Raw genomic sequence first — 24,721 nt, 5'->3', positions numbered from 1 at the left:
CATGTAAAGGATAGTCCTTTCTGCAGCGGCGCGGGTTCGAATCCAGCCCTTTGCTGCACGTCTTCCCCTCTCTCTCTCTCTCTCCCACCTTTCCTGTCTGTCACCTACACTGTCCTATCGTAATAAAGCAGAAACGCCTTAAAAAATATCTTTAAAAAAAAAAGAAAGAAGAATCAACCAGATCAGGACAGACGATAGCGCAGGCGTGTCTCCCGGTCCAGCCGGTTACCTGGCAGAGGAGCAGCTTGGTGCGCTGCAGCAGGTCGTGGTAGTGTTTGGCCGTGGCCGGGTTCACCTCCTGCAGCTTGGCCGTGGGGAGGAGCAGGGCGGCCAGGGTCAGCTCCGGGTCTCCCGAGTTCAGCGCCTCGTTTATCTCAGCGATAGCTATGATGCCTGAGGGAGGAAGGGGGGTGGGGGGGAGGCAGGGGGTTCAGTTTATTTGGGACACAGTGACGGTAGTCTTCTTTTTCTCTCAAAGGAGATTCGCACGCATTCTGGCCCCGGAGCCTTGGCTCCGTCGTTCCGCGTCCGCGACGCCGCCCCCTGGGGTTTGCGGGCGGTACTTACGCTCGTGCTCCTCGTGCACCTGGACGTTGACGCCGTCGATGCACTTCTGAACGTCGTTCCAGGTGAGGAACTCCTGTCCCTGGGAGAGGGCCTCAACTCGGAGCCCGATGAGGGTGTCTGCGTACCTGAGGGAGGAGAGAGGAGAGAGGAGGGTGGAGAGAGGAGGGGAGGAGAGAGGAGGGAGGAGAGAGGAGGGGAGGAGAGAGGAGGGAGGAGAGAGGAGGGGAGGAGAGAGGAGGGAGGAGAGAGGAGGGTGGAGAGAGGAGGGGAGGAGAGAGGAGGGTGGAGAGAGGAGGGGAGGAGAGAGGAGGGAGGAGAGAGGAGGGTGGAAAGAGGAGGGGAGGAGAGAGGAGGGGAGGAGAGAGGAGGGATGAGAGAGGAGGGTGGAGAGAGGAATGTGAGGAGAGAGGAGGGGAGGAGAGAGGAGGGGAGGAGAGAGGAGGGGAGGAGGGAGGAGGGGAGGAGGGGAGGAGAGAGGAATGGGAGGAGAGAGGAGGGGAGGAGAGAGGAGGGAGGAGAGAGGAGGGAGGAGAGAGGAGGGAGGAGAGAGGAGAGAGGAGGGTGGAGAGAGGAGGGTGGAGAGAGGAGGGGAGGAGAGAGGAGGGTGGAGAGAGGAGGGGAGGAGAGAGGAGGGAGGAGACAGGAGGGTGGAAAGAGGAGGGGAGGAGAGAGGAGGGATGAGAGAGGAGGGTGGAGAGAAGAATGGGAGGAGAGAGGAGGGGAGGAGAGAGGAGAGAGGGAGGAGAGAGGAGGGGAGGAGGGAGGAGGGGAGGAGAGAGGAATGGGAGGAGAGAGGAGGGAGGAGAGAGGAGGGGAGGAGAGAGGAGGGGAGGAGAGAGGAGGGGAGGAGAGAGGAGGGTGGAGAGAGGAATGGGAGGAGAGAGGAGGGGAGGAGAGAGGGGGCCGTTAGATCTGTGATACCTCTCCGCTGCCCGTGGGCCGTGCGGTGCTGCCTGCGCGGGGGTGGGGGGTGGGCGGGGCAGTGGGGGAGGGGAGGGGCAGCTGTGTCGCGGGGCTCACCTGTGCACGTTGTCCTGGTCCATGTTGCTGAAGCCCAGGGGCGAGTCACACAGCTGCTCGGTGACGGCCTGGGGGTCTTTGGTGTCCAGCACCTCGTTGAGCACGGCCACCGCGGACAGCATCTCCACGGCCACACCCAGCTCCGCGTGACCCAGGCCCGCCTGCTGCAGGACACAGGACAAGGGGTATGCTAGGCTGTGTGCGTGTGTGTGCGTGTGTGTGTGTGCGCGTGTGTGTGCGCGTCTCACCCGTGTTCCCTGGATCTGCAGGCTGAACAGCTCGGCCTGGTAGAGGTTGGCGGCGCTCTGGTAGACGATGGGCAGCTGCGCCTCCGGGTTCATCAGCTCCTCCACCGTCTCCACCGCCACGCCGCGCCGAATGGCCGCGTTGATGGCCGCTACCGCCTCCAGCTCTGGGACAGAAACATCACACAGGATATATGTACATATGTACAGTATAATACACTATATATGTATAGTATAATACAATATATACAGTATGTATAGTATAATACAGTATATATGTATATTACAGTATAATACAATATATATATATATATATATATATATATACAGTATAGTATAACACAGTATATATGTATAGTATAATACAGTATACACAGCATGTATAGTATAATACAGTATATATGTATAGTACAGTATATTACAGCATATATATACAGTATAGTATAATACTGTATGTTCAGTATAATACAGTCACAAAACGGAATCCTTCCAGCAAATCTAAATTTAAAATAGTCTATCATTGTTTTCACAGGGAGTCTTGGAGAAAGGGACCTACAGTTCTCTATAGACTAACCTGCATAAATAAAGGATAAATAAACCGTCACTAAGCCACTACGACATGACTGAGCGTCGACCGGTGGGGAAAGAGCTCTCACTTCTTTTCTCTGCCTCAGCGAAGTCGTTACAGGAGCTGAGCACCCTCTGGATCTCCTCCCTCACCAGCGCCACGGTCACTCCGGAGTCCTACGGGTCACAGGACCAGAGATCCACCGGTTAAACCGATAAGCTCTGTTGATTATACCTTGTACGGAACATACGGTAGTAGCGACAAGCAGAGGGGCGCGGTCTGCTCCCGCACGCCTACTGACCCCGGCCATGTTCTGGCGGTGGGAGATGAAGTGCTCCAGGTACCAGCAGAAGTGGGCCCCCTCCAGCCCCAGCAGCCCCAGGGCCGGCAGCCGGAGCCCGGCCAGCAGGGCGGCCTCGTCCTGGGCAGAGAGCGCCGCGTTCACCTGCCTCTCTGCTGCCTGGACTGGAGACAGGGGTGAGCAGGGAAGGGACACGGGTTTTAGAGCGCTGCTTCTGTCTTAACGTTTGTCATATTTCTTCCTCTTTATGTGGAATAACTGGGAGGCCGTTAGACGGGCCGAGGACACTCAGGGTAACGATGTGTCCCCAGAATGTGTCCCCAGAACGTGTCCCCAGAACGAGACGCGTGCTGCAGCAACGTACTGTTGACGCGGTCCAGGCAGCTCTGGATCTCCTGCTGGGTCAGCAGCTCCTCGTACACGTCCCTCTCCTCTGAGGCCACGGAGGAGCGCTGGGGAGGGGGAGGAGCACACACACACACAGCAGGACACACACACACACACACAGACACACAGAGCAGGACACACACACACACAGCAGGACACACACACACAGCACGACAGACACATGCACAGACACCCAGCAGGACACACACAGACACACACACACACACACACAGCAAGACACACACACAGACACACAGCAAGACACACACAGCAGGACAGACACACACACAGACACACAGCAGGACACACAGCAGGACAGACACACACACAGACACATGCACAGCAAGACACACACACACACACACACACACACACACACAGGCAGACACACAACAGGACACAGACACACAGCAGGACAGACACACAGACACAGCAGGACAGACACACAGCAAGACACACACCCAGCAGGACACACACACACAGACACACAGCAGAACACACACACATACACACAGTTAGATTAACGTAATAATATACTGTAGCGCTTGCTGAACGTACGCTTACTGACATGGCGCTTACTGAACAGAACAGTTCTGCCCCTCTGCAGTATCGTGGGCACAGTCACAGCAGACGCACTATGGTGACATTGGGAAAATCGCCAGGGTTCTTTTTTGCAGAGTCGGGCCGTTCTCATCATCCTCCCAATTAATAAACTGCCGACCGTCGCGGAACCCGTTTGCCGGTTAGGTTTACGCAGAGCCTGGGGGAGTCTGGGAGAGGGGGAGGGGAGATGCCGGGCGTGTGGAGTGTACCGATGGTGTAGCGGGAGTTCAGCTGACTCTGCAGCCAGAGGAACGCAATAGCAAACATCCCGTTAGGGTCGCTAAGGTCAAACGCCCTTCATCTAGAATTGAGACTGGCGGAGAATGAACTTGCTAACGCACACCGGTCCAAGTTAAGTCATCAGTGCTAATGCATATATAGTAGTGGTTCAGCTGATGTTCGATCCAAGGTCGGCCACCTCTACTGCGACCTTTGTATCTACTGCTTGTTGAGTTCCCAGGACCCCAGGGGGGGAGGGGGGTTACAGTATGATGGCGCTCACCCTGCCTGGGGGGGTTACAGTATGATGGCGCTCACCCTGCCTGGGGGGGGGGGGGGGTGGGGGTTACAGTATGATGGCGCTCACCCTGCCTGGGGGGGGGTTACAGTATGATGGCGCTCACCCTGCCTGGGGGGGGGGGGGTTACAGTATCATGGCGCTCACCCTGCCTGGGGGGGGGGGGGGTTACAGTATGATGGCGCTCACCCTGCCTGGGGGGGGGTTACAGTATAATGGCACTCACCCTGCCTGGGGGGAGGGGGGGGTTACAGTATGATGGCGCTCACCCTGCCCGAGGCCTGGTCATCCTTCCTGGTCTTGGTGCGACTCAGTGTGTCCTGGTAGTCCTGGGCCAGGGCCCCCTGGACGTTCCTCAGCAGGGCGTTGGGGTTGGTCAGCGCCCCCATGGTCGCCTCCGCCTCGCCGCGCTCCACGGCCTGGTTGATGGCGAACACGGCCGCGTGCACTAGGGGGCGCCGCGACAGACGGGTGGTGAGGAGACAGCAAAGGGCAGTGTTCATGTGTGGTTGGTTGGGGGGGGGGGGGGGTAAAGCATGGGGTCAAAACTAACTACAGCTGCTCAAATCCCCACGCCCCTCGGTATTGAAAACGACAGAATGCAGCGGTAACGGTGTGGATCCGGTAGGGGTGCCTGCCGGCCAGGGTACTCACAGGCTGCCTCGTCCACTGAGAGCTCATTGGCCAGGATGCCTCCGATCTTACTGAAGGTCGGCATTTGGATGCCGTACTTCTCCAGCTCCTTCCGCATGTTGTTGATCTCCTCCTCTGTAGGGGAGACGCAGAGTCACACAGCAGCAAGCACGGGCCCTCCAGGATATCAGTACTATGCTAGGACAGGGATAGGCTAGTTACAATAGGACAAGGATAGGCCAGCTAGGACAGGGATAGGCTAACTAGGACAGGGATAGGCTAGTTAGGACAGGGACAGGCTAGTTAGGACAGGGATAGACTAGCTAGGACAGTAATAGGCTAGCTAGGACAGGGATAGGCTAGTTAGGACAGGGATAGACTAGCTAGGACAGGGATAGGCTAGCTAGGACAGGAATAGACTAGCTAGGACAGGGATAGGCTAGCTAGGACATGGATAGGGTAGCTAGGACAGGGAAAGGCTAGCTAGGACATGGATAGGGTAGCTAGGACAGGGATAGGCCAGCTAGGACAGGGATAGACTAGCTAGGACAGGGATAGACTAGCTAGGACAGGAATAGACTAGCTAGGACAGGGATAGGCTAGCTAGGACATGGATAGGGTAGCTAGGACAGGGATAGACTAGCTAGGACAGGGATAGGCTAGCTAGGACATGGATAGGGTAGCTAGGACAGGGATAGACTAGCTAGGACAGGGATAGACTAGCTAGGACAGGGATAGGCTAGCTAGGACATGGATAGGGTAGCTAGGACAGGGAAAGGCTAGCTAGGACATGGATAGGGTAGCTAGGACAGGGATAGGCCAGCTAGGACAGGGATAGACTAGCTAGGACAGGGATAGACTAGCTAGGACAGGGATAGGCTAGCAAGGTCGTCCTCTCTTCTCACCTGTGAAGTCCACCTTCCCCAGCAGGTCCTGGATCTGAGGTGCGATGCCCAGCTTGTACAGGTATAAGCTGGAATGGAACACAGAGGGGGGGGGGGGGGGTTACGGTCATGTGTCTGAAGGTGACACGTTCATTCGGAATCCCACCCTCCTATCACCGTAGAACAGGCTTTGACAGCAGCAGCTCAACATCCAACTCCTCGTGATCAAGCATAAGCCACCAACGCTACGCCACAGGCTCCCCACAAGGGGGCAGCATGCACTCAAGTAAGTGAGCCAAGACCAAAACTGAAACCTGTATACCGCCCTGAACCCAGGCTGAAACACACAGGTGGCGGGAAATGGCATTAATCTTTCATCTCAGAGCAGGGCCATGATAAGTGGGTGTGAATTATAGATAACTCTAGTATGTCTGGCATCATTGTCCCCCTGAACGGGGCGGGGATAATAGCATGCTAGCCTGCCTTTTGACCCATGTGTGTGTGTGTGTGTGTGTGTGTGTGTGTGTGTGTGTGTAAACATTAAACAGGAACACATGTCTGATCCAGGGACACAGGTGTACATACAGTAGAGGGAAGTGGAAAGGTTTAACGTGTTTAACTGCTTACTCAGCCCAGAGCTGAAAAGACAACCGCTGGCTGAGGCGTCTTCACTTCCATTGACTGTGGGCCAAGAGATAAGCAGCTGCTCTCCGATAATCAGAAAACATTCCACACACACACACACACACACACACACACACACACACACACACACACACACACACACACACACACACACACACACACACACACACACACACACACACACACACACACACACACACACACACACACACACACACACACACAAAAGTCTTTACACATGCAAACGAGCACGCAAACGTTCCCATTTCACATGACAGGATACTCCCATGTTTGGTCCTATTCTACAGCGTTGCGTCTCCATTTTCCCCATTGCAGTCCATTAGGCCGAGCCCCCCCCTGCTCTCTGGCCGTGTTTGTGTGTTCGTCCTCTGCAGGGTATTCCCTGGTCCCTATGGGGGGTCCGGCCGGCCAGCCAGCCAGGAAGGAAGAGCACGTGTGTGTTCAGGCAGGGAAGGAAGCTGGCTCTCATGGGCCTGACCAAACACAACAAAAAGCAAAAAAATATGCCCACTATCTGTATTCAATCTGTAGTCTACAAGCCTGGAAAGCAGTCGTTCGGTTTACACCAGCCGCTAATAGAATCACCACTTAGAAGCAACAGCAGCAACAGCAGAGCGGAGTGCCAGTGGTGGGCTTGGCTGGCACACTGTCCTGTACTGGTTTTAGGGCGAGAAGGAGGGTGGTTGTTCTTTAGAGCCCTGGCCTGGCAGAAATATGAACTGCGTTGTGCAAAATGAACTGATGACCGGTTAATCAGTGCTCAGAAGCGCAGGACAAACATCCGGGGGTTGCAGGACCTAAGGCCTGGCCCGCATGAGGATGTTCATGACAACACAGAGCCTAATCCTGTCATGAATCTCTGGCTTTCGGCCGACTCTCACTATGTATTTGGCATACCTCACAGCTGTACTGTTTATTACCAATTAGCAGGAGAGAAACCATGCCAAGGGGTTTGCAGCTGGTGTGAAGCTGCCCTAACCCCCCCAGGAACGCAGACGAGAAGCATATATCTTAACATATGGATAAACCCCATGATATGGGAAGAAGACTTCAGCTCAAAATAGGCCGTATCAGTTCCGCTTTCAGATTATACAAGCTATAGTATGTCACCTCTTGCCTCGTGAATTAGGTCAAATCACAAATGCTAAAATAAATAATGTAAGGTGAAATATCAAGCCAAAGAAACTATGAGGCTGGAACCTCAGCCAACATCTGGATTGCTTCTACAGTCTACATCAGGCCCACGCTGCGGGGATGACATCATACTATGGCCCCCGACAGACTACAGACACCACATGTCTGGGTGGACACTGAATCCTCCACTACAGCCTTCTAGATAGAAGCTGCCTGTTGCCAGGAAATGACTCAAAGTACTCAGGAAGTAACCTATCAGTTCCAGGGGGTGGGGCTTAGCTGGTTCTGCACCCATTAGTCTCGCAGTGACAGACTTTCCAGATCTACGCCTCTCCGCCTCCCAAGGTTTGCGTAGTCGAACGCAACATTTAGATGCTGACTGACGTGTGTCTAAGCACCCGTTAACTAGCTGCAACAATGGAAACACACCAGAACAAGGGTTTAATTAATCAACGCCAGTCACTGAGGTATCCACAACGACACGCCTCCAAGTACAAACTGTCATCAAAAAAAAAACAATGTTTCTTTTTGTTAAATGTTTGGAGTGCCGCCATGAAGCACCTTGTTATTCATTTGTTCGTTTCAGGTCCTCTTGTAGGGTTTCATTTTCATGTTCTTAGGTTTTGTTCTGTGTAACCCCCCTGGTGTTTTGAGAGCCAGGTGTACAGTAGCTCGGAGGGCCCTGGAGCAGATGCAGGCTGTATATCTACACATCCAGACCTCCCTAAATTCACAAACGAGACATGACCCCCGTGTCAGAGAGAAAGAGACTGTGAGGGGGGATGGTCAGAGTTGAAAAGTTCTCTCTCTCTCTTTCTCTCTCTCTCCTTCTCTCTCTCTCCCTCCCTTTCTTGCTCTCTCTCCCTCTCTCTCTCTCCTTCTCTCTCTCTCCCTCTCTCCCTCTCTCTCTCTCTCGTCTATCGTCTTACCTGAGAGCGTGGATGCAGTACACCACCTTGGGCATGTTTTTGCGATCATACACATCTGTTGTTTCGGGATAGAATATCTGAAAGTAGAAACCAGAGCAGGCATTAGTCATCCCTCTTTTATTGGTAGAGTCTCGTGACACTCTATTCTGCTGCAGCCAAGGAGCAGCAGAACATTTCTCAGCCTGTCAAGTTAGATATCCCCCCCGACGGACTAGCGCCATGAAACCGTTACTGGTCATTTTGTTGTGCCTAAAGTCATGAGTCAAGTTCAACGTGCCGTGCCGTAATCACGCCCTGTAAACTGTGATGTCACTTCTCCATTCTATTTCTGTGGCAGTAGTCTTTTTGCATGCATTCAAAATTACACTGAACCACAAGGTGTGTACAAACACACACACACATACACATACAGTACTGTAAGATGACACAGTGTGCAGAAGCTTGTACAATATCTACTGTATGATGTAGGCCTACACCCTGAGAGAAAGGCAGGTCACATTCGGAGGAGAGAGGACACATGTCATTCCTGCCCTTGGGTGTCTGCCATTGATGCTTCCTTCCTCATTTTACACGCGGCCGCTGTTGTTCATGCACAGAAATAGCCTCGCTGGACGTCACCTAGTTCCCGTGACATATTATGTCCAAACAGCGGAATTCATCAGGATATTTTAAAGAAGATGCTGCATCATCAAAAACAGGCTAATTTCTGTCGTTGGATAAGAATGATAGTTGGGTATGAAATGTACCTGCCGCTTTCCACCAACAGAACGCTCCTGAGGGAACACCCATATGAAAGATGCACCAGTGCCTTATCAACAAAGTCACAAAGGTGCTTTATCTAAACTGGTTGATTGAAAGTCCAATAAAACTATGTGTGTGTGTGTGTGTGTGTGTGTGTGTGTGCATGCGTGTGTGTATGTTAGAGATGCGAATATTGCGGATATATCCGCGACATCCGCGGATATCCGCATCCGCGGGTGGGTGGGCCAATAAAAATCAACATTGTGATTAGTTTCGGGTGGATTGCGGGTGGATTTGTCAGTTATATTCGTATTTAATAACCTTTATTTATATAGCACTTTTTTTTCTTTTTTTTTAATCATCAGAGGAAGCCCTAATATAGACTAGGCCTAACATCGGGTGCGCATCGAAGGAAAAAAAATAGCCTAAATATTTTTTTGAGTTGATAACTTTATTGCTGTACTGATCCTATAGGCCTACCGCAACAGAAACGGTAAGTGAATCCCTGTTAGAGAGATGATGTAGGGTAGAATGTTGGAATAAACACAGAGCAAACGATTCAGCACAAAGGGATGAAGCCTACTAGTATGAAAACGGGAGGGGATCGCACACTCCATAAAACAGGGCACAAGAGGACTTGACTTACTCTAAAGACTTTATTATTGCAACAGAGCAAACAATATTAAGCGATATTAAGAGTAATTTTTACATTAGAAATGTGACCACATTTGTAAGTAACCTATAATTTTTAAATTGTTTAAGTCAAGAAAATGCGACTCTATGAAAAGCCAATGAGCACAAACGGCTGGACATTAATTTAAATGTAAATACAATAACTTCATGTTTGGCGGGTTGGGTGCGGGGGCGGGTCTCTAAATTTTTGAAGATAATTACTTCGGGTGGTGGGTGGCGGGTGGATGATTGATGAGTGCACGCGGATTTGGGTGCGCTCAAACTCCATCCGCACATCTCTAGTGTACGTGCGTGCGTGCGTTTCTGCATATCTGTTCTTCTTACCTTGGGCAATCCCACTGACTCCATGGCCCTAAGCCACTGTACTGTGTTGTCTGTGTGTCTGAAGTGAAGTCCTGTGCTCTACAGACAAACAAAGATACAGATTCAGGCAGACATACAGTATTAGAGTCATGACTGGCAGTACTGTCAACACAATGAACCAGGGAACCAATTCAACCTCTGTTACCGGTCATGATGTAAATACCACGCTCGTGCAACATCTGTAATATCAAGTGTGAGAAAATCACACCATCAAACCACAATGGTGTCAACAAGGTCGAGGTCATCAACCTATTATCTAACACATAAACCACAACAGTCCAATAGTGTGACAGCACACATACACACACACACACGTCAGTGTGTTGCATCAGTGCATCAGTGCAGCTGCTCTCTCTCTCTCTCTCTCTCTCTCTCTCTCTCTCTCTCTCCCTCCCTCCCTCCCTCCCTCCCTCCCTCCCTCCCTCCCTCCCTCAGTCTGCGACTCTCATCCTCTCTCTCCCTCTCCCCGAACTATTCTCTCTCTCTCTCTCTCTCTCCCTCTCTCTCCCCCTCTCTCTCCCCCTCTCCCTCTCTCTCCCTCTCTCTCAGGAGGACACCATGAACAGGAAATGAGGCTATCTGTGATGGACGGGGGATTAGAGACTTCCTGTCTGACACCACAGCAGTGTGCGGGAGTCAGCGGGGGAGGAGCCTGCGTGGGGGGGAGGACGCCCAGCTGTCTGATGAATCTGTACGTCTGCCTGGTGGAATCCCCCCCCCCGGAGTGAGAAGGACCCGAGTCTGAGATCGTCTTGACGTAATGAGGCAGCATTTCCCATCATGCATCATAACTTTGATCAGACTGGAGTTGAATCCTACAACTGTGAATACATTCCGCCTCTACAATGGAGCTTGAATACAAGTTTTAAAATAAAATTTCAGCCATAAAGATGAACAACATATTCTAAGCAGAAGAGTGTAAAAAGAGGGGTGTCCGACAGTAAAGGACCAGGATGTGAAGGGGCACCTTGTAGCGGGCCTGGTCCCTGTCGTAGATCCTCTTCTCCGAGACCGTCTTGGGGGCGAAGAACTTGGCCAGCTTGCCCAGGTAGACTCCGTTCCTCAGACCCTCTTCCAGCTCTGTGGTGGGGGGCAGGTCTTCCTCCAGACACGCCTCCATCCACCTGGGAACACAAGAACTGACCTCAGCGCAGATCTAGCCGGGGAGCCTGGGACGCCGTCATGGGGGGCGGGGCGGTCTAACAACTGATTATACCTCGAAAAATAACAGGACACATGAACTAGCTGAGCCGTGAGTAATAGCCTGTCTAGGACCTCTTGGAAGCAAATTTTCTGGCCCTTAGTTAGATTTCCTCTCAATACCAAACCCGTCGCCGTGGCTACAGGGGGATATAAACAAACAGGACCTTGGTCCGTCCCTCACCTCGTGACCCCAGACGTGACAGCGGCGGCGTGCGAGCCATTACCTGGCAGAAGGGACGCCTACGCTAGTGAGTCAATATTGGCCGTGGTGTTCCTGCTCAGGGGAACTGCTGCTGTGGGCCTCGGTGCCCGATCCTACCGTACGCCACCACGTCCCGTACCGTACGCCACCACGTCCCCTACCGTACGCCACCACGTCCCCTACCGTACGCCACCGTGTCCCCTACCGTACGCCACCGTGTCCCCTACCGTACGCCACCGTGTCCCCTACCGTACGCCACCGTGTCCCCTACCGTACGCCACCACGTCCCGTACCGTACGCCATCATGTCCCCTACCGTACGCCACCACGTCCCCTACCGTACGCCACCGTGTCCCCTACCGTACGCCACCGTGTCCCCTACCGTACGCCACCGTGTCCCCTACCGTACGCCACCACGTCCCCTACCGTACGCCACCGTGTCCCCTACCGTACGCCACCGTGTCCCCTACCGTACCCCACCGTGTCCCCTACCGTATGCCACCACGTCCCCTACCGTACGCCACCATGTCCTCTACCGTACGCCACCATGTCCCCTACCGTACGCCACCATGTCCCCTACCGTACGCCACCATGTCCCCTACCGTACGCCACGTCCCCTACCGTACGCCACCACGTCCCGTACCGTACGCCACCATGTCCCCTACCGTACGCCACCGTGTCCCCTACCGTACGCCACCGTGTCCCCTACCGTACGCCACCGCGTCCCCTACCGTACGCCACCACGTCCCGTACCGTACGCCCATCATGTCCCCTACCGTACGCCACCATGTCCCCTACCGTACGCCACCGTGTCCCCTACCGTACGCCACCGTGTCCCCTACCGTACCCCACCGTGTCCCCTACCGTACCCCACCGTGTCCCCTACCGTACGCCACCGTGTCCCCTACCGTACGCCACCGTGTCCCCTACCGTACCCCACCGTGTCCCCTACCGTACGCCACCGTGTCCCCTACCGTACGCCACCGTGTCCCCTACCGTACGCCACCGTGTCCCCTACCGTACGCCACCACGTCCCCTACCGTACGCCACCGTGTCCCCTACCGTACGCCATCATGTCCCCTACCGTATGCCACCATGTCCCCTACCGTATTCCACCATGTCCCCCAGCCGGCCACCCGCCCTCGGCGTCGTTCATCATCGGTGGGTCACATGCCTCAGGACGTCATTACCGGACTGAGAGATTCTTAGTTGAACTATCGATTAAGAAAACCTCTTCCCCGTGGGTCAGCGAAGCCTAGGTTAGTGAAGTCTTCTACAGGGAGGAGAGCAAGTCGGAGGGTGTAACACAGTCCTGATTTACTGCACTCTACTGCAGAGAGAGAAGCAGAACAGTGCATGGGGGGTGGGGGGAGACGGGGGGGGGGGGCTGGCTTTGAGGACGTTTTGGTTCTATTGGTTTCCCTAGTGATTTACTCACACAGGCCCTGTAAAAACCCGAGGACTCACTCAGTCAGATTCAGACTAAACGTTGCACCTCGCGACCAGTAGCCCGTCACGTTCCGCGTGCAGTGCTACATCTCTGTCAGCCAACTGTAACTTCCTGCCTCGCGCGTCGATGCGGGCTACGGAAGAACGCCGCAGCCCCGCCACGTCGGGGAACGCCCGTGCTGATTCTCTCTTCCTCTAATCCAGAGACATCCCCTCGGCTCGCCCGACCGCCTCTCGCACTCCGTCGAAAGCCCTTCACGCGTCTCCTGGCTTGTTTATGCTAATTAAAGCTGTGTGGAGGATCGGGAGGGGAGAAGACGCTGTCTAAACACACGTCAGCACACTTCACACCACCCACTGACACGCACTGCCCTCTGTCAACACAGAGTCATTAGGGTGTGACGGCCATCTCTGTCGCGCTAGTTACCCAGGCGCGTTGACGGAGTCATCGCTTTTCACTTCAATGTTCATCTGAATTATTCTTGCGATGTCAGTGTTGCTATTCGGCAGTGAGATGGCTTTTCCTCCCGGGCGAAGAAGGCCTGAGACCTGGACAAAGTTCAGTTCACTACACCAGGCTATGGGCCTGTCCTGGTCTGCTGCTACAGTCATTCTTCACTGTCAGAGGCTGGAGGGGTGCCCACCTCGAGAACACAGGCCTGTGGGCCTATTATTACAGCCAGCTTTATCATTATTACTGCAATTTTATGGCTGTGTGATATTAAAGGAAACGGGATAGCACAGTGAAAACAGGGGGGGAAAAAACGCTGAGCATGGGACCCGTGATAAGAATAGGCTTCCCTCTTGGGCTAAAATAACAGGAAAATCAACTCCTACTAGACACTCTGGGTCTATTTTGGCTGAATTTAGATTTTGAGGGTAGAGTACAAAGCATCAGCTAGGCAGAGTGAAATCTGATATGGGATATGGCGTGTATGACATGCATGGCCGGTCAAGATGAACACACAAGGAGAGTCAACTGGTGGCTTGTGTCAGGTACTGTATGTCAACAGCTGAAGCAAGCCCTGGGCTTTGTCCTACTGAGGAACTAGTTTTGACCTCTTTTATTTACTGTACTGTAGCTACAGAAGCCTACAGTAGCCTACGTGGTTACCGAGCTAGCCTACGCATTGTATTCAAGCCACAGACATCTAATATTGAGTATCTTAAAGCGCAAACATAGTTGTGTGCACGCACACAACCTCTCACACACACAACCTCTCTCACACACACACACACACACACACACACACACACACACACACACACGAAGGGGCCGAAGCGCAGCGGCCACTCCTAAGAGCAGAGAGCCAAGTCGGGAGCTCTCTCCACTGCGTCAGATTGACACACTTCTGCGCTAACGCGACCCGACGTTAATCCGGGGGCCGCTGGACGCGAGCCACGGCCGCTCGCTCACAACCACGGTACCGCTGGCCAGGGGACGCTCGCACACAACCACGGCACCGCTGGCCAGGGGACGCTCGCACACAACCACGGCACCGCTGGCCAGGGGACGCTCGCACACAACCACGGCACCGCTGGCCAGGGGCCGCTCGCACACAACCACGGCACCGCTGGCCAGGGGCCACTCGCACACAACCACGGCACCGCTGGCCAGGGGACGCTCGCACACAACCACGGCACCGCTGGCCAGGGGACGCCAGGGGACGCCGAGGGGCTGAGGACACAACCGGTCTGCGGCACCTCGCCCCAAACAAAAAACCCAACAAACCGGGACCCTGAATGAGAAAGGCTGTGACTGAGAGGATCAGGGGCTTTATGTGGGCGTGTGACGATGGCGAGACGGATGAACGCCGCGCGGCGTCTGTCTGGCGGCGACCGCGCACTTGGTGAAGGTTGAGTGACTGGTCGTTGCGGCCAAAGAGGCAGGGGATGGAAGGGTCACTCCTACATTGGATACCGCCACTGTAGGACAGGACGAGGACGAGTGGACGGAGAGAAAAAGCGAGACGCAGAGTGAGGTAGAAGAATAATCGCGATTGAGGGAGAGAAACGGGAGAGAGAGAGAGCATCCTGGCTGAGCTCCAAGCCTCTCCTACGGAACCGCCATTTCCTGCCGTTGAACAATGTGGTGGCGAGCAGCAGTCTGACGGCTCGGCGCTGTTTACAGCCACCCTGCTCCGTCTTCCTGTCATTGTCCGACCTGCAGCCGGGCTAAACATAACGCCGGCCCAATGCTCTCTGGGACAAAGGGACATTGTAAAGCTTAGTCCCAGTCTAGGATATTAGTATTTTAAGACTACTGCCATAGAATCCTCCCAGGCTACTGTAGCACGTGCTACTACACAACTGCTTGTGTGCTAATACTGTACACACGGTGTACCCATTTTGAGAGCCTGAAGATAGCGTAGTGTTGTGTTAGCTAGGCTGCTTAGTGGGAGTGACAATATTATCGCCGGTAGATCAACAAACCTATGCGGAGGAATGCTATGAGAAGCAATGTAAAATGAAGCGGAGGTAAACAAACGCTCCAATTTCCCAAAATGCCTCCCTATCTGAATGGACCCATGTGTGAGATAACAGGCTGTTTACTCAGCGTCACAGGTACAAAGTCTCCACTCTTGTGTGTGTGTGTGGGTGTCTCGGGTAGGTGTGTCAGTCACCTGACACCACATGGGTAAAGTGTGTATCAGCGGTGCCAGTGACCCACAGCGAGCTGTTGCTAGCCACACTTGCCATGCTGTCGCTTGGCAGGCTGCGCCGACCTTAGGTAAAGCACACACCCTTGAGGTACTGTGGGCTCAACAAGCATCTACTGTAGAGCGGCCGTCATTGAAGTCACCCTTGGGTCAGTGAACCTGGGTTAGGCAATGGCTAAAAGATATATTTATGCCCCGGGTGTATAATCATGAAGGGAATGAAATGAAGGGTGAAAAGTGCTGATGCTTCAACACACTGACACCGTTGTAGTTGTACTGGCGCCTTTTTTTTTCCAGGTGCACCGGACCAGTGACTCTTGACCTCTGAACTCTGAGAGGCAGAGCCGGGTTAGGCAGGCCCGTCCCTAATCCCACGGCCTCCCTTGTTTAGAACCTCCTTAGCAGCTACAGTGCCATAATCCTAATCCCAGTTGACAGGCTTCCCAGAATAGGGGCTTGGTCACAGGCCAAGGAGAGGAATTGGGAGTTTGTACAGTAACACTGGGAGGAAGCAACGCAAGTGAGAGAGGTGTGTACGTGTGTGCGTTTGTGTGTGTGTGTCTGTGGCTTAAGTGTCGCTATGTCACTCGTCAGTAACATGTAGCACCCTCACTTTGCCCACACTGGGTTCGAACACACGTGACCACCTCTCATAAACACAGCTACCAGCTACGCTACGAAAACCTAGCAATTCAACGGCGCGGGTGTGTGGTATTTATGCTGAGGCCGAGTTTAACCAGGTCAACTCATTACATGACGTCCCCTGACTGACTAGGGGCTGAAAGGGTGGTTAGTTTGAGGTTAACCGACTAGAGAAGTCCTTCCTGTTACTTCTACTTTTTTTCTCACTCTTACTTTCAAAAGGCACAGTATGGCAAAACATTGTTTAACCAGCACCGAGAACTCGGAGGAAGAAAACGACCATGAAGATCACACAGGAACACAGAAGCTGCACGCGCTCGAAACCCATTTGAATACGCTTTGACTCATATCTACGCCATGAACCACAGCCACAGACACTCGCGGGCGGGATGTCACGTCTCTGGGTGGTGCAAACGACAGTAGCAAGTCTTCACAGGGTCAAAGTCCAAACTCGGCAGAGGCCAAGAGGTTAATCCGGCACCTCGTGCTGGAGGCGATGCAGAGTCACCCCAGGTCCAGAGCACGGCGAACTGTGACCTCAAGAGACACCGTTATTATTCTTCACACCGCAGGTCTGTGAGGTAACCATGGCAGCCATCGTGTACCGGGTTAGACTGGGCTCCTCCAGGTAAGGAGCTGCTGCAGCAGCAGGGTGGTGCCGTCCCAGACACAGCTGCGCCAGAACGCGACGAGGGCGCACTTCCTGTTGGGTTACAGTACGTGCCCTTGCAGAGAGTACCGGAAGTTGCTCAGTATCAGGGCATGCTTACAACCTCGAGAGTAAATCAAGGCACGGGTTTGATGGTTGCTTTTATGAGTAGTAACCTGAACCCTGTAACCATGGGTTCTTGTGGTGCATCGGCAACTAGCTCACCTCTCTCTCTTTCCAACAATTTAGGTCCTCGCCTGCTTATTTGCATTCCATCATCCCCCACACCTCAACACACATCCTCCATACTATTCTATCTGGCTCCTCCTATTCTCTCTGGCTCCTCCTATTCTCTCTGGCTCCTCCTATTCTATCTGGCTCCTATTCTATCTGGCTCCTCCTATTCTCTCTGGCTCCTCCTCCTATTCTCTCTGGCTCCTCCTATTCTCTCTGGCTCCTCCTATTCTCTCTGGCTCCTCCTATTCTCTCTGGCTCCTCCTATACTCTCTGGCTCCTCCTATTCTCTCTGGCTCCTCTCAACCGCTACTATCTCTCTATTTGTCATCCTCTTATCTTTCTCCCACCTTCCTCCTCCTCCTGAGTCTCTATCCTTCCCATAGCTTACCCTCCTCCTAAGACCCCCCCCCACCACCACCATCTCTAATCCCATCTTACTGTTTGGCCTCCTCAAGGTGACACAGGTACTCATAGGCGATGTTCTGACGTCTCCTCTCGTCCATCTCCTCTGCAGAGAGCCTCTCATCGTCCTGAATGGCTGCAAACAACAAACAACAACAACAACAAGAGAACAAACATGAGCATGAACACTGAACATGGAACACAGCGAGAACGCCTGTATTTGCTATTTCTCACCGTACTGCAGTCTGATTAAATGTCACTGTTTGTCTTTCAAACAAGTCCTGGCATGCAACTGCGATCGTGACAAACAGAATAACGACATCAATGGGTGAATGACATCTTATGAATGCTGGAAGGGTGGGTGATTTATGAATGTTGGTTTTGACTAAAATGGATCAAAGGGAATGCTGAGTGGCTGCTCTGTGTGTGTGTGTGTGTGTGTGTGTGTGTGTGTGTGTGTGTGTGTGTGTGTGTATGTGTGTGTGTGTGTGTGTGTGTGTGCGGTTGTGTCGGAGGGGGGTCAGTAAGTTCATCTTTTTGGGCTATCAGAGAATCATATTTAGGCAATCATGCATACTCCATCCCAGCCGATCCCAACCGTTTCCAGGGACTACCCCACTGTATGTGTCTCCTTATCCTGAAAGAGGTTCCAGACCGTAGATCTCATGGTCAGGTAGACTAGGGGTCTCTTGAGAGCAGCACGTCTGCGGAGCGTCGACCTCAACCTGCCGACTAATGAGGTCCCCTCCCCCTGGGCGCTTCGTAACTCCCCTTAATCCAATCAAATCCCTTTATTTCTGGCTGAGCGGACGCCCGGTCCAGCGGAACCTTCTGAACACGGAGAACCTTGGTGGCGGCCAGGGAGCATGGTGGCTGACGAGTACGTGTCTATGGTGCTGTGCGAGTTAATGAGCAAACACACACACACACACACAATTCCCTAGTGGGCTAACAGATCATTATCAGCTGGGTGGATCTTAACTAGTTCAACCAACAGACTGATTAATCAACCTAAGCCTAAGTGACTAGAGTGGGGGCCAAAGTTGGCTATACTATTACCCACACTGAGGGGCAGGACAAGGCTACTGATCTGTAGAGTGGCATGTCACAGGCTACCTATGGCAGCTAGGACTAGGCCTAGAACAGGCTCATAGACCGCAGCTCTGAGTAGTCAACATCTCCCTCTAATTGTCCAGTTAATTTAGTGATGACTCAGCTAGCTGCTGTTGACATTGTAGTGCCCGTCTGCTGAATTCGCAGTAGGGCAGAGCAGCCCATGTGGTTGACGAATCCCTGCGCAGTTAATCGAGACAACTTTGTTCAGTCTCATCAGTGACATCGAGCCCGCTCCTGTGACGCACTCTCACCGAGACAGAAAGAAAGGAGATCTCATTCGGGACACGAGAGCCATGTCTGTCTAACCACAGGTGACCGTATGCAGCTCTGACTGCAATACTACCAAACTAGACAGCCCATCAGACCTCTACTCTGCACCAGATACATCAGAGCCACACAAGACTGTATATTTAAGGCCCTAGACGGGGATGAGTCCAAACACTGGACAGGACACGATCTTGCAGTCTCTGGCACGCACGCACGCACGCACGCACGCACGCGCGCGCGCGCGCGCACACACACACACACACACACACACACACACACACACACACACACACACACACACACACACACACACACACACACACATACATACATACATAGGATGTGAATTGATACGATTTTATTGATATCAATGTCATTAACGATTAGGGGTGTAACAATATCGTGCCACAATATATCGCGATACAGACACGTCACAATACGTATCGTCAAGGTGAAAACAATATCGTAATATGTTTATTGTATATCAGTGAACGCTGGCTACACAACACTGGTAACAAACATGTCTTTTGTCTCTAGGCCTATCCATGATATTACAACAGTTAAGCTCTAAATTCACAAAGTGTAGTGGAGTAGAAATGTGGAGAAATGCACTATTGGTGTGAACAGCAGCACTAGTGCAACGTTTCACACCTGCCCTTAGGGTATCGTATCGTATTGTTATCGTCAACCCAATATCGTGTATCGTATCATACCGTGAGATTAGTGTACACCCCTATTAACGATCCTGCTCATCGGTCCAATTCTTTATCGGACCTTATTGAATCCTGATCAATTTTAAATGCTGAAAAGGCCGACAGGTTTTCAACTGTATTATCATTTCGGAGTCTGAACACAGTGTAGAAACTGAGTAGTAAAAAGGCACGTCTGCCTAATAACGTTTATTTTGAGCTTGTTAAAATGAATTACAATGCTCCTTATCTTTTCCTTTGGAACAGCATAGACACATCATGACTAGCCTGGTATGACCATCCCAATCTACTAGATCTGAGCTCGCGAGAACGGGGTGGTCGTACCAGGTTACATGACATCATTGTGTTGCAATAACTGTCAGAAAAACATGCTGAAAGTGATAAGCTCAGAGGCAAGCAATGTTGATTCTTAGAGTTAGCGATTCCGATTCTCTAATGATCCCAGTTCTCGATTCCCATCCCTACACACACTCACTCACTCACTCACTCACTCACTCACTCACTCACTCACTCACTCACTCACTCACTCACTCACTCACACACACACACACACACACACACACACACACACACACACACACACACACACACACACACACAGTCTCTGACACACAGTCTCTGACACAGTCTCTGACACACAGTCTCTGACACACACACAGTCACTGACAGTCTCTGACACACACACACACACACAGTCAATGATGCACACACAGTCACTGACACACACACACACACGTCACAGACTCAGAGTTGTCTGGCCCCAGGGTGAGATCTACGGCTTGCCGTATCAATCACACCGAAGGCCACTGGTCCAGTTGTGTTATTGGAGAGGACGTGAGTGTGTGTATGTAAACATTCTCACCAGACGCGTGGGATCCCCCCCGCACAGCCGCGTCACATCTGCACTGACTACACATCTGCACTGACTCACACACAAACACACACACACACACACACACACACTTCCTGAAAAACCTGCAGGGGCTGTAGGCTATATTTAATGTACCGGACTGCGTTGTTAACTTCATCTGTCAGAGCACTGCTGGACGTGATTTGTGGACGGGATGATGATGACTCATTCTTTTGTTTGGGGGATGCTTTGCTATGGTATGCAGCCTAGCCCACAGGGAGCAACATCAAGTTTCACTAGGGGTCTTTTTTACATGGGAAACCATAAACTAACCTTGCCTAAGCTGTAAGCTATTGAAAGGTTTTAGGGAAGAGAGATGCTGTAGTTTCGCCTGCCTTCCTGCCTAAGGAGTTTAGGGTCTGATAGGCCTATGGTCAACAACAACAGCTGGGTTAGGCTAACTTTGTCATCATCTTTTAAAAATGCAGCTGTCAGCCCCAGAAGGCTATCTCCACCTTCCCAATTACTGATCCTCACTACTGATGGACTTAACAAAACACACGCGCACACACACACACACACACAACACACACACACACACACACACACACACACACACACACACACACACACAGTCTGCAAATAATACCTTTAACCTTACAGGCTTGGACCCATGGTGTAAGTCAGAGTTAATGTTAAACCAGTAAGTCTCCCTCTGTCTCTCTTTCCACCATGGATGAACAGTGTCATCAATTCCACCTTATGACAAGGACTATGATGATGATCAAGGCTATTGATTGGTTCAGTCTCTCCAGAGATGGCATTTCACTCTCCCATGGCCTACAGGTAGCCTATCAAGCACAGTGTTGCAATATCAGACATTCTTGAAAGGTTTATTGACTACAGTTACATTTCTGGAGCAGGCAACTCACGCTGATGTCAGGTGTGCATTCGTTAACAATGGTTATATTCAAAGTTAATAGTTAACCTCTGGGAAAAGGCCATCTGCGTGCACTGTGGAAGCCTAGCTAAGGACACATTTACAATTTGACAGGTCTGTGTAGTGTAGAAGAAGATAGACTCAATTCACTTATAAAAGGTCTAACATAGGCCTAAATAATCATCACCAACAAGCTAATGAGGCTCAAGTGATGGTACCCACTATAGACTGCTAATTCATTCCATAGAGCTGGATATGACCGACTCCACTCAGATTCAACCCAGATTCCACTCAAGTGTTCAGTCTCTGGAGATTATTTAGAGGTGGAAATATTATGAACATCCCATCTCAACTCAAGCCACAGTCAGGTAGTCTACAGTAGATGGAGCTGACATTACATTACAGTTACCTGTATTTAGCAGACGCCAAAGCGTCTACAATAATTGCATTTAGGCCCCTAACGTAGGTAGTCAATGTACTACTCACCAGAACTCACAAGTGTACCTCCCTTCTAAACAAGTGACTAAGAGCATAATCTAGTGCTTGCCAATGTGCAAGAATAGCAACATATAGGGTAAATACAATAATAACTTAATAGCTGAACCACAGCACCTCAGCCAGGTAGTCTAGGCTACTGTATGGAGAACCACTACAGAAGCTCGGCCAGGTAGCCTATTGTAGACAGAGCTGAAGAAGCTCAGCCAGGTACGTTACTGTAGATGGAGCTCAGACAGATAGAGATGGAGCTGTAGAAGCTCAACCAGTTACTGTAGATGGAGCTGAAGAAGCTCAGCCAGTTACTGTAGATGGAGCTGAAGAAGCTCAACCAGTTACTGTAGATGGAGCTGAAGAAGCTCAGCCAGTTACTGTAGATGGAGCTGAAGAAGCTCAGCCAGTTACTGTAGATGGAGCTGAAGAAGCTCAGCCAGTTACTGTAGATGGAGCTGAAGAAGCTCAACCAGTTACTGTAGATGGAGCTGAAGAAGCTCAGCCAGTTACTGTAGATGGAGCTGAAGAAGCTCAGCCAGTTACTGTAGATGGAGCTGAAGAAGCTCAGCCAGTTACTGTAGATGGAGCTGAAGAAGCTCAGCCAGTTACTGTAGATGGAGCTGAAGCAGCTCAGCCAGTTACTGTAGATGGAGCTGAAGAAGCTCAGCCAGTTACTGTAGATGGAGCTGAAGAAGCTCATCCAGTTACTGTAGATGGAGCTGAAGCAGCTCAGCCAGTTACTGTAGATGGAGCTGAAGCAGCTCAGCCAGTTACTGTAGATGGAGCTGACAGACATCCCGCTGCACCGCTGCGCACCTTCAACGTGGAGCATGGTGCGGTGCAGCTATGGTGCTTCGTCTTGAAGGCGTTCACACAAACGCACACTGCTAGCAGGCTACACATCAAACTAAACTACAGAATAAAGTTCCAAAAGTAGGTAGGCGGATTACTTACTTCCATAATGAGGCCTGAGTGAATGTGCGTTTTCCTCATGGTGCATTCTGCCTTGATTAACCTCCAGATCTGAATTAATGAGAACAGCGACCAACCTAACGTTACAGTAGCTCGAAGCAAACCATATGCAGCGTCTCGAATAGTGGTATCTAGCTCGTTAGTGGAACCTATGAGGCAAACGAGGCTTCACAAACAGGCTTGGCAAACAAATTTCAAAAGTGAATTTTCGACCGATTGCACCACATGCCTCCGTCACTGGTTGCGCATAATCCCCATTGTAGCCACCTTGGCTCGACTCATGACAGAAGTCCTCAGTAATTTCCTCTGAGTCGCTCCTCCAGTGCTGAGCGTCGCTGCGCTCTCCTCCCGGGCCGATTCCTCGCACCACCCGGTGGTCACCTGTGGTATAGCAGGCAGCCATCCGCCTCCTGCATAAAACATCTTATAGGGATCATGAATGTAAGCTGCTGGTATTTTCACTTGACTATGGAATTTATCAAAGGTTGAAAACTGAACACTCGATAGACGTTAAGTATGATCATATCAAATGGCATATAGGCTATATTTCACTAGACATACAGCCCTGGGCAGGTCATGTCTGCCACTAGAGAGCAGCATGAACTTGTTAAAATCTCTAGATTGCCCCGCCATGTTGTCCTGCTGTGCTGAGAGATGAGCGCAGAGCACTGTTTGTGGCCGGAATGGTAACCAAATAATAATGCTTTAAACATTTCCAAGTAGATCACAACTAAAAATCCAATGTCTATATTTGAGTGTCACTTAAAAAGTAACAGTCTAGGAAATATATTATTTGATAATGCCTAAAGCCCACGATAAATAACAGTTATATAGAATCTGGGTCTAAACTACCGCATAAGGCTACTGCAAGCACTAATTTTGTTTCAATCTGAATAGAAGTAGGCTATGTTAAAGGAACCTAAAACAATTTAAAACGAAGTATGCATTTATCTTTTTTTTCATTGAAATGTACAAATAAGCTGGAGGTGAGCCCATACTGTTTTTTTTATTTAATATCATCTAGTTGATTTCGTGAGGATAACTTAACAAAAATGTGCATATTAGGAATGTGTCATGCTATTAAATGCATATACAATATTTGATAGAGAACATAATCTTTTATTTAATATACACACAAGCAGCACAGTCTGCAGACTCCATCTTTAAAACAATATCCACAGGGCATCATTTGGCAAATACAGTATTTCTCTACACAGCTTCTGTCTTCTTTTCTTTTTTAGACCTTTGTACATAACGTTAGTCATCCCATGACTGGCCTGCTGCTCACAAGAATATACACATCTTTAACTGCACACATCTTTGTTCACTTCAACAACATGGCTGAACAGAAACTTACAAGAGTGATACATTCACATATTCTTCTTCCAAAATCAACAATATCTTCTGAAAAAGAAGAATATATTGAACACAAAGTTGAGCACAAAATAAGGGAAGTTTTATACACACATGCAAGTCTGAACACACAGCAGCAGAGGACATGTGGATTTTAGCCGAGGACACACAGAGATGGAACACAGATGCCGTAGATGACTTCCTCTTGAACAAATCTGGGGCCACGTCAGTTGATTGAAAATTATATATTCAATCCATAGTCCACCAAGTATAGTTTTGATATGTACAATATTTACACATGCACACACTGCCATATTTGTGCACAACACA

The 24,721-nt window shown here is 51.1% G+C and overlaps 1 protein-coding gene across 2 annotated transcripts in view; it reads right to left on the bottom strand.

The window, feature by feature from the left end:
• Window positions 1-23,252, bottom strand: part of iqgap2 (IQ motif containing GTPase activating protein 2) — a 42,326-nt gene extending 19,074 nt beyond the window's left edge. The window contains exons 1-16 of one of the 2 annotated variants that reach the window (XM_084457318.1): window positions 23,021-23,252; window positions 17,731-17,830; window positions 11,219-11,375; window positions 10,213-10,290; window positions 8,455-8,531; window positions 5,747-5,814; window positions 4,863-4,976; window positions 4,478-4,656; window positions 3,066-3,153; window positions 2,702-2,865; window positions 2,489-2,576; window positions 1,836-1,999; window positions 1,588-1,751; window positions 568-692; window positions 230-393; window positions 1-114 (exon numbers count right to left, since the gene is read on the bottom strand). In XM_084457318.1, the coding sequence (XP_084313444.1) occupies window positions 1-114; window positions 230-393; window positions 568-692; window positions 1,588-1,751; window positions 1,836-1,999; window positions 2,489-2,576; window positions 2,702-2,865; window positions 3,066-3,153; window positions 4,478-4,656; window positions 4,863-4,976; window positions 5,747-5,814; window positions 8,455-8,531; window positions 10,213-10,290; window positions 11,219-11,375; window positions 17,731-17,830; window positions 23,021-23,066 (1,890 nt within the window). In that variant the 5' untranslated portion in view covers window positions 23,067-23,252. The remainder of the gene's footprint in view (window positions 115-229; window positions 394-567; window positions 693-1,587; window positions 1,752-1,835; window positions 2,000-2,488; window positions 2,577-2,701; window positions 2,866-3,065; window positions 3,154-4,477; window positions 4,657-4,862; window positions 4,977-5,746; window positions 5,815-8,454; window positions 8,532-10,212; window positions 10,291-11,218; window positions 11,376-17,730; window positions 17,831-23,020) is intronic. The other variant, XM_084457319.1, reaches the window with a different exon arrangement.
• Window positions 23,253-24,721: the final 1,469 nt, after the last annotated feature.

Source organism: Borostomias antarcticus (assembly GCF_949987555.1).
Source record: "Borostomias antarcticus genome assembly, chromosome: 23".
Classification (NCBI taxonomy): domain Eukaryota; kingdom Metazoa; phylum Chordata; class Actinopteri; order Stomiiformes; family Stomiidae; genus Borostomias; species Borostomias antarcticus.
Note: the sequence above shows the minus strand (reverse complement) of the source record. Positions and strands in the feature narration are given on the sequence as shown.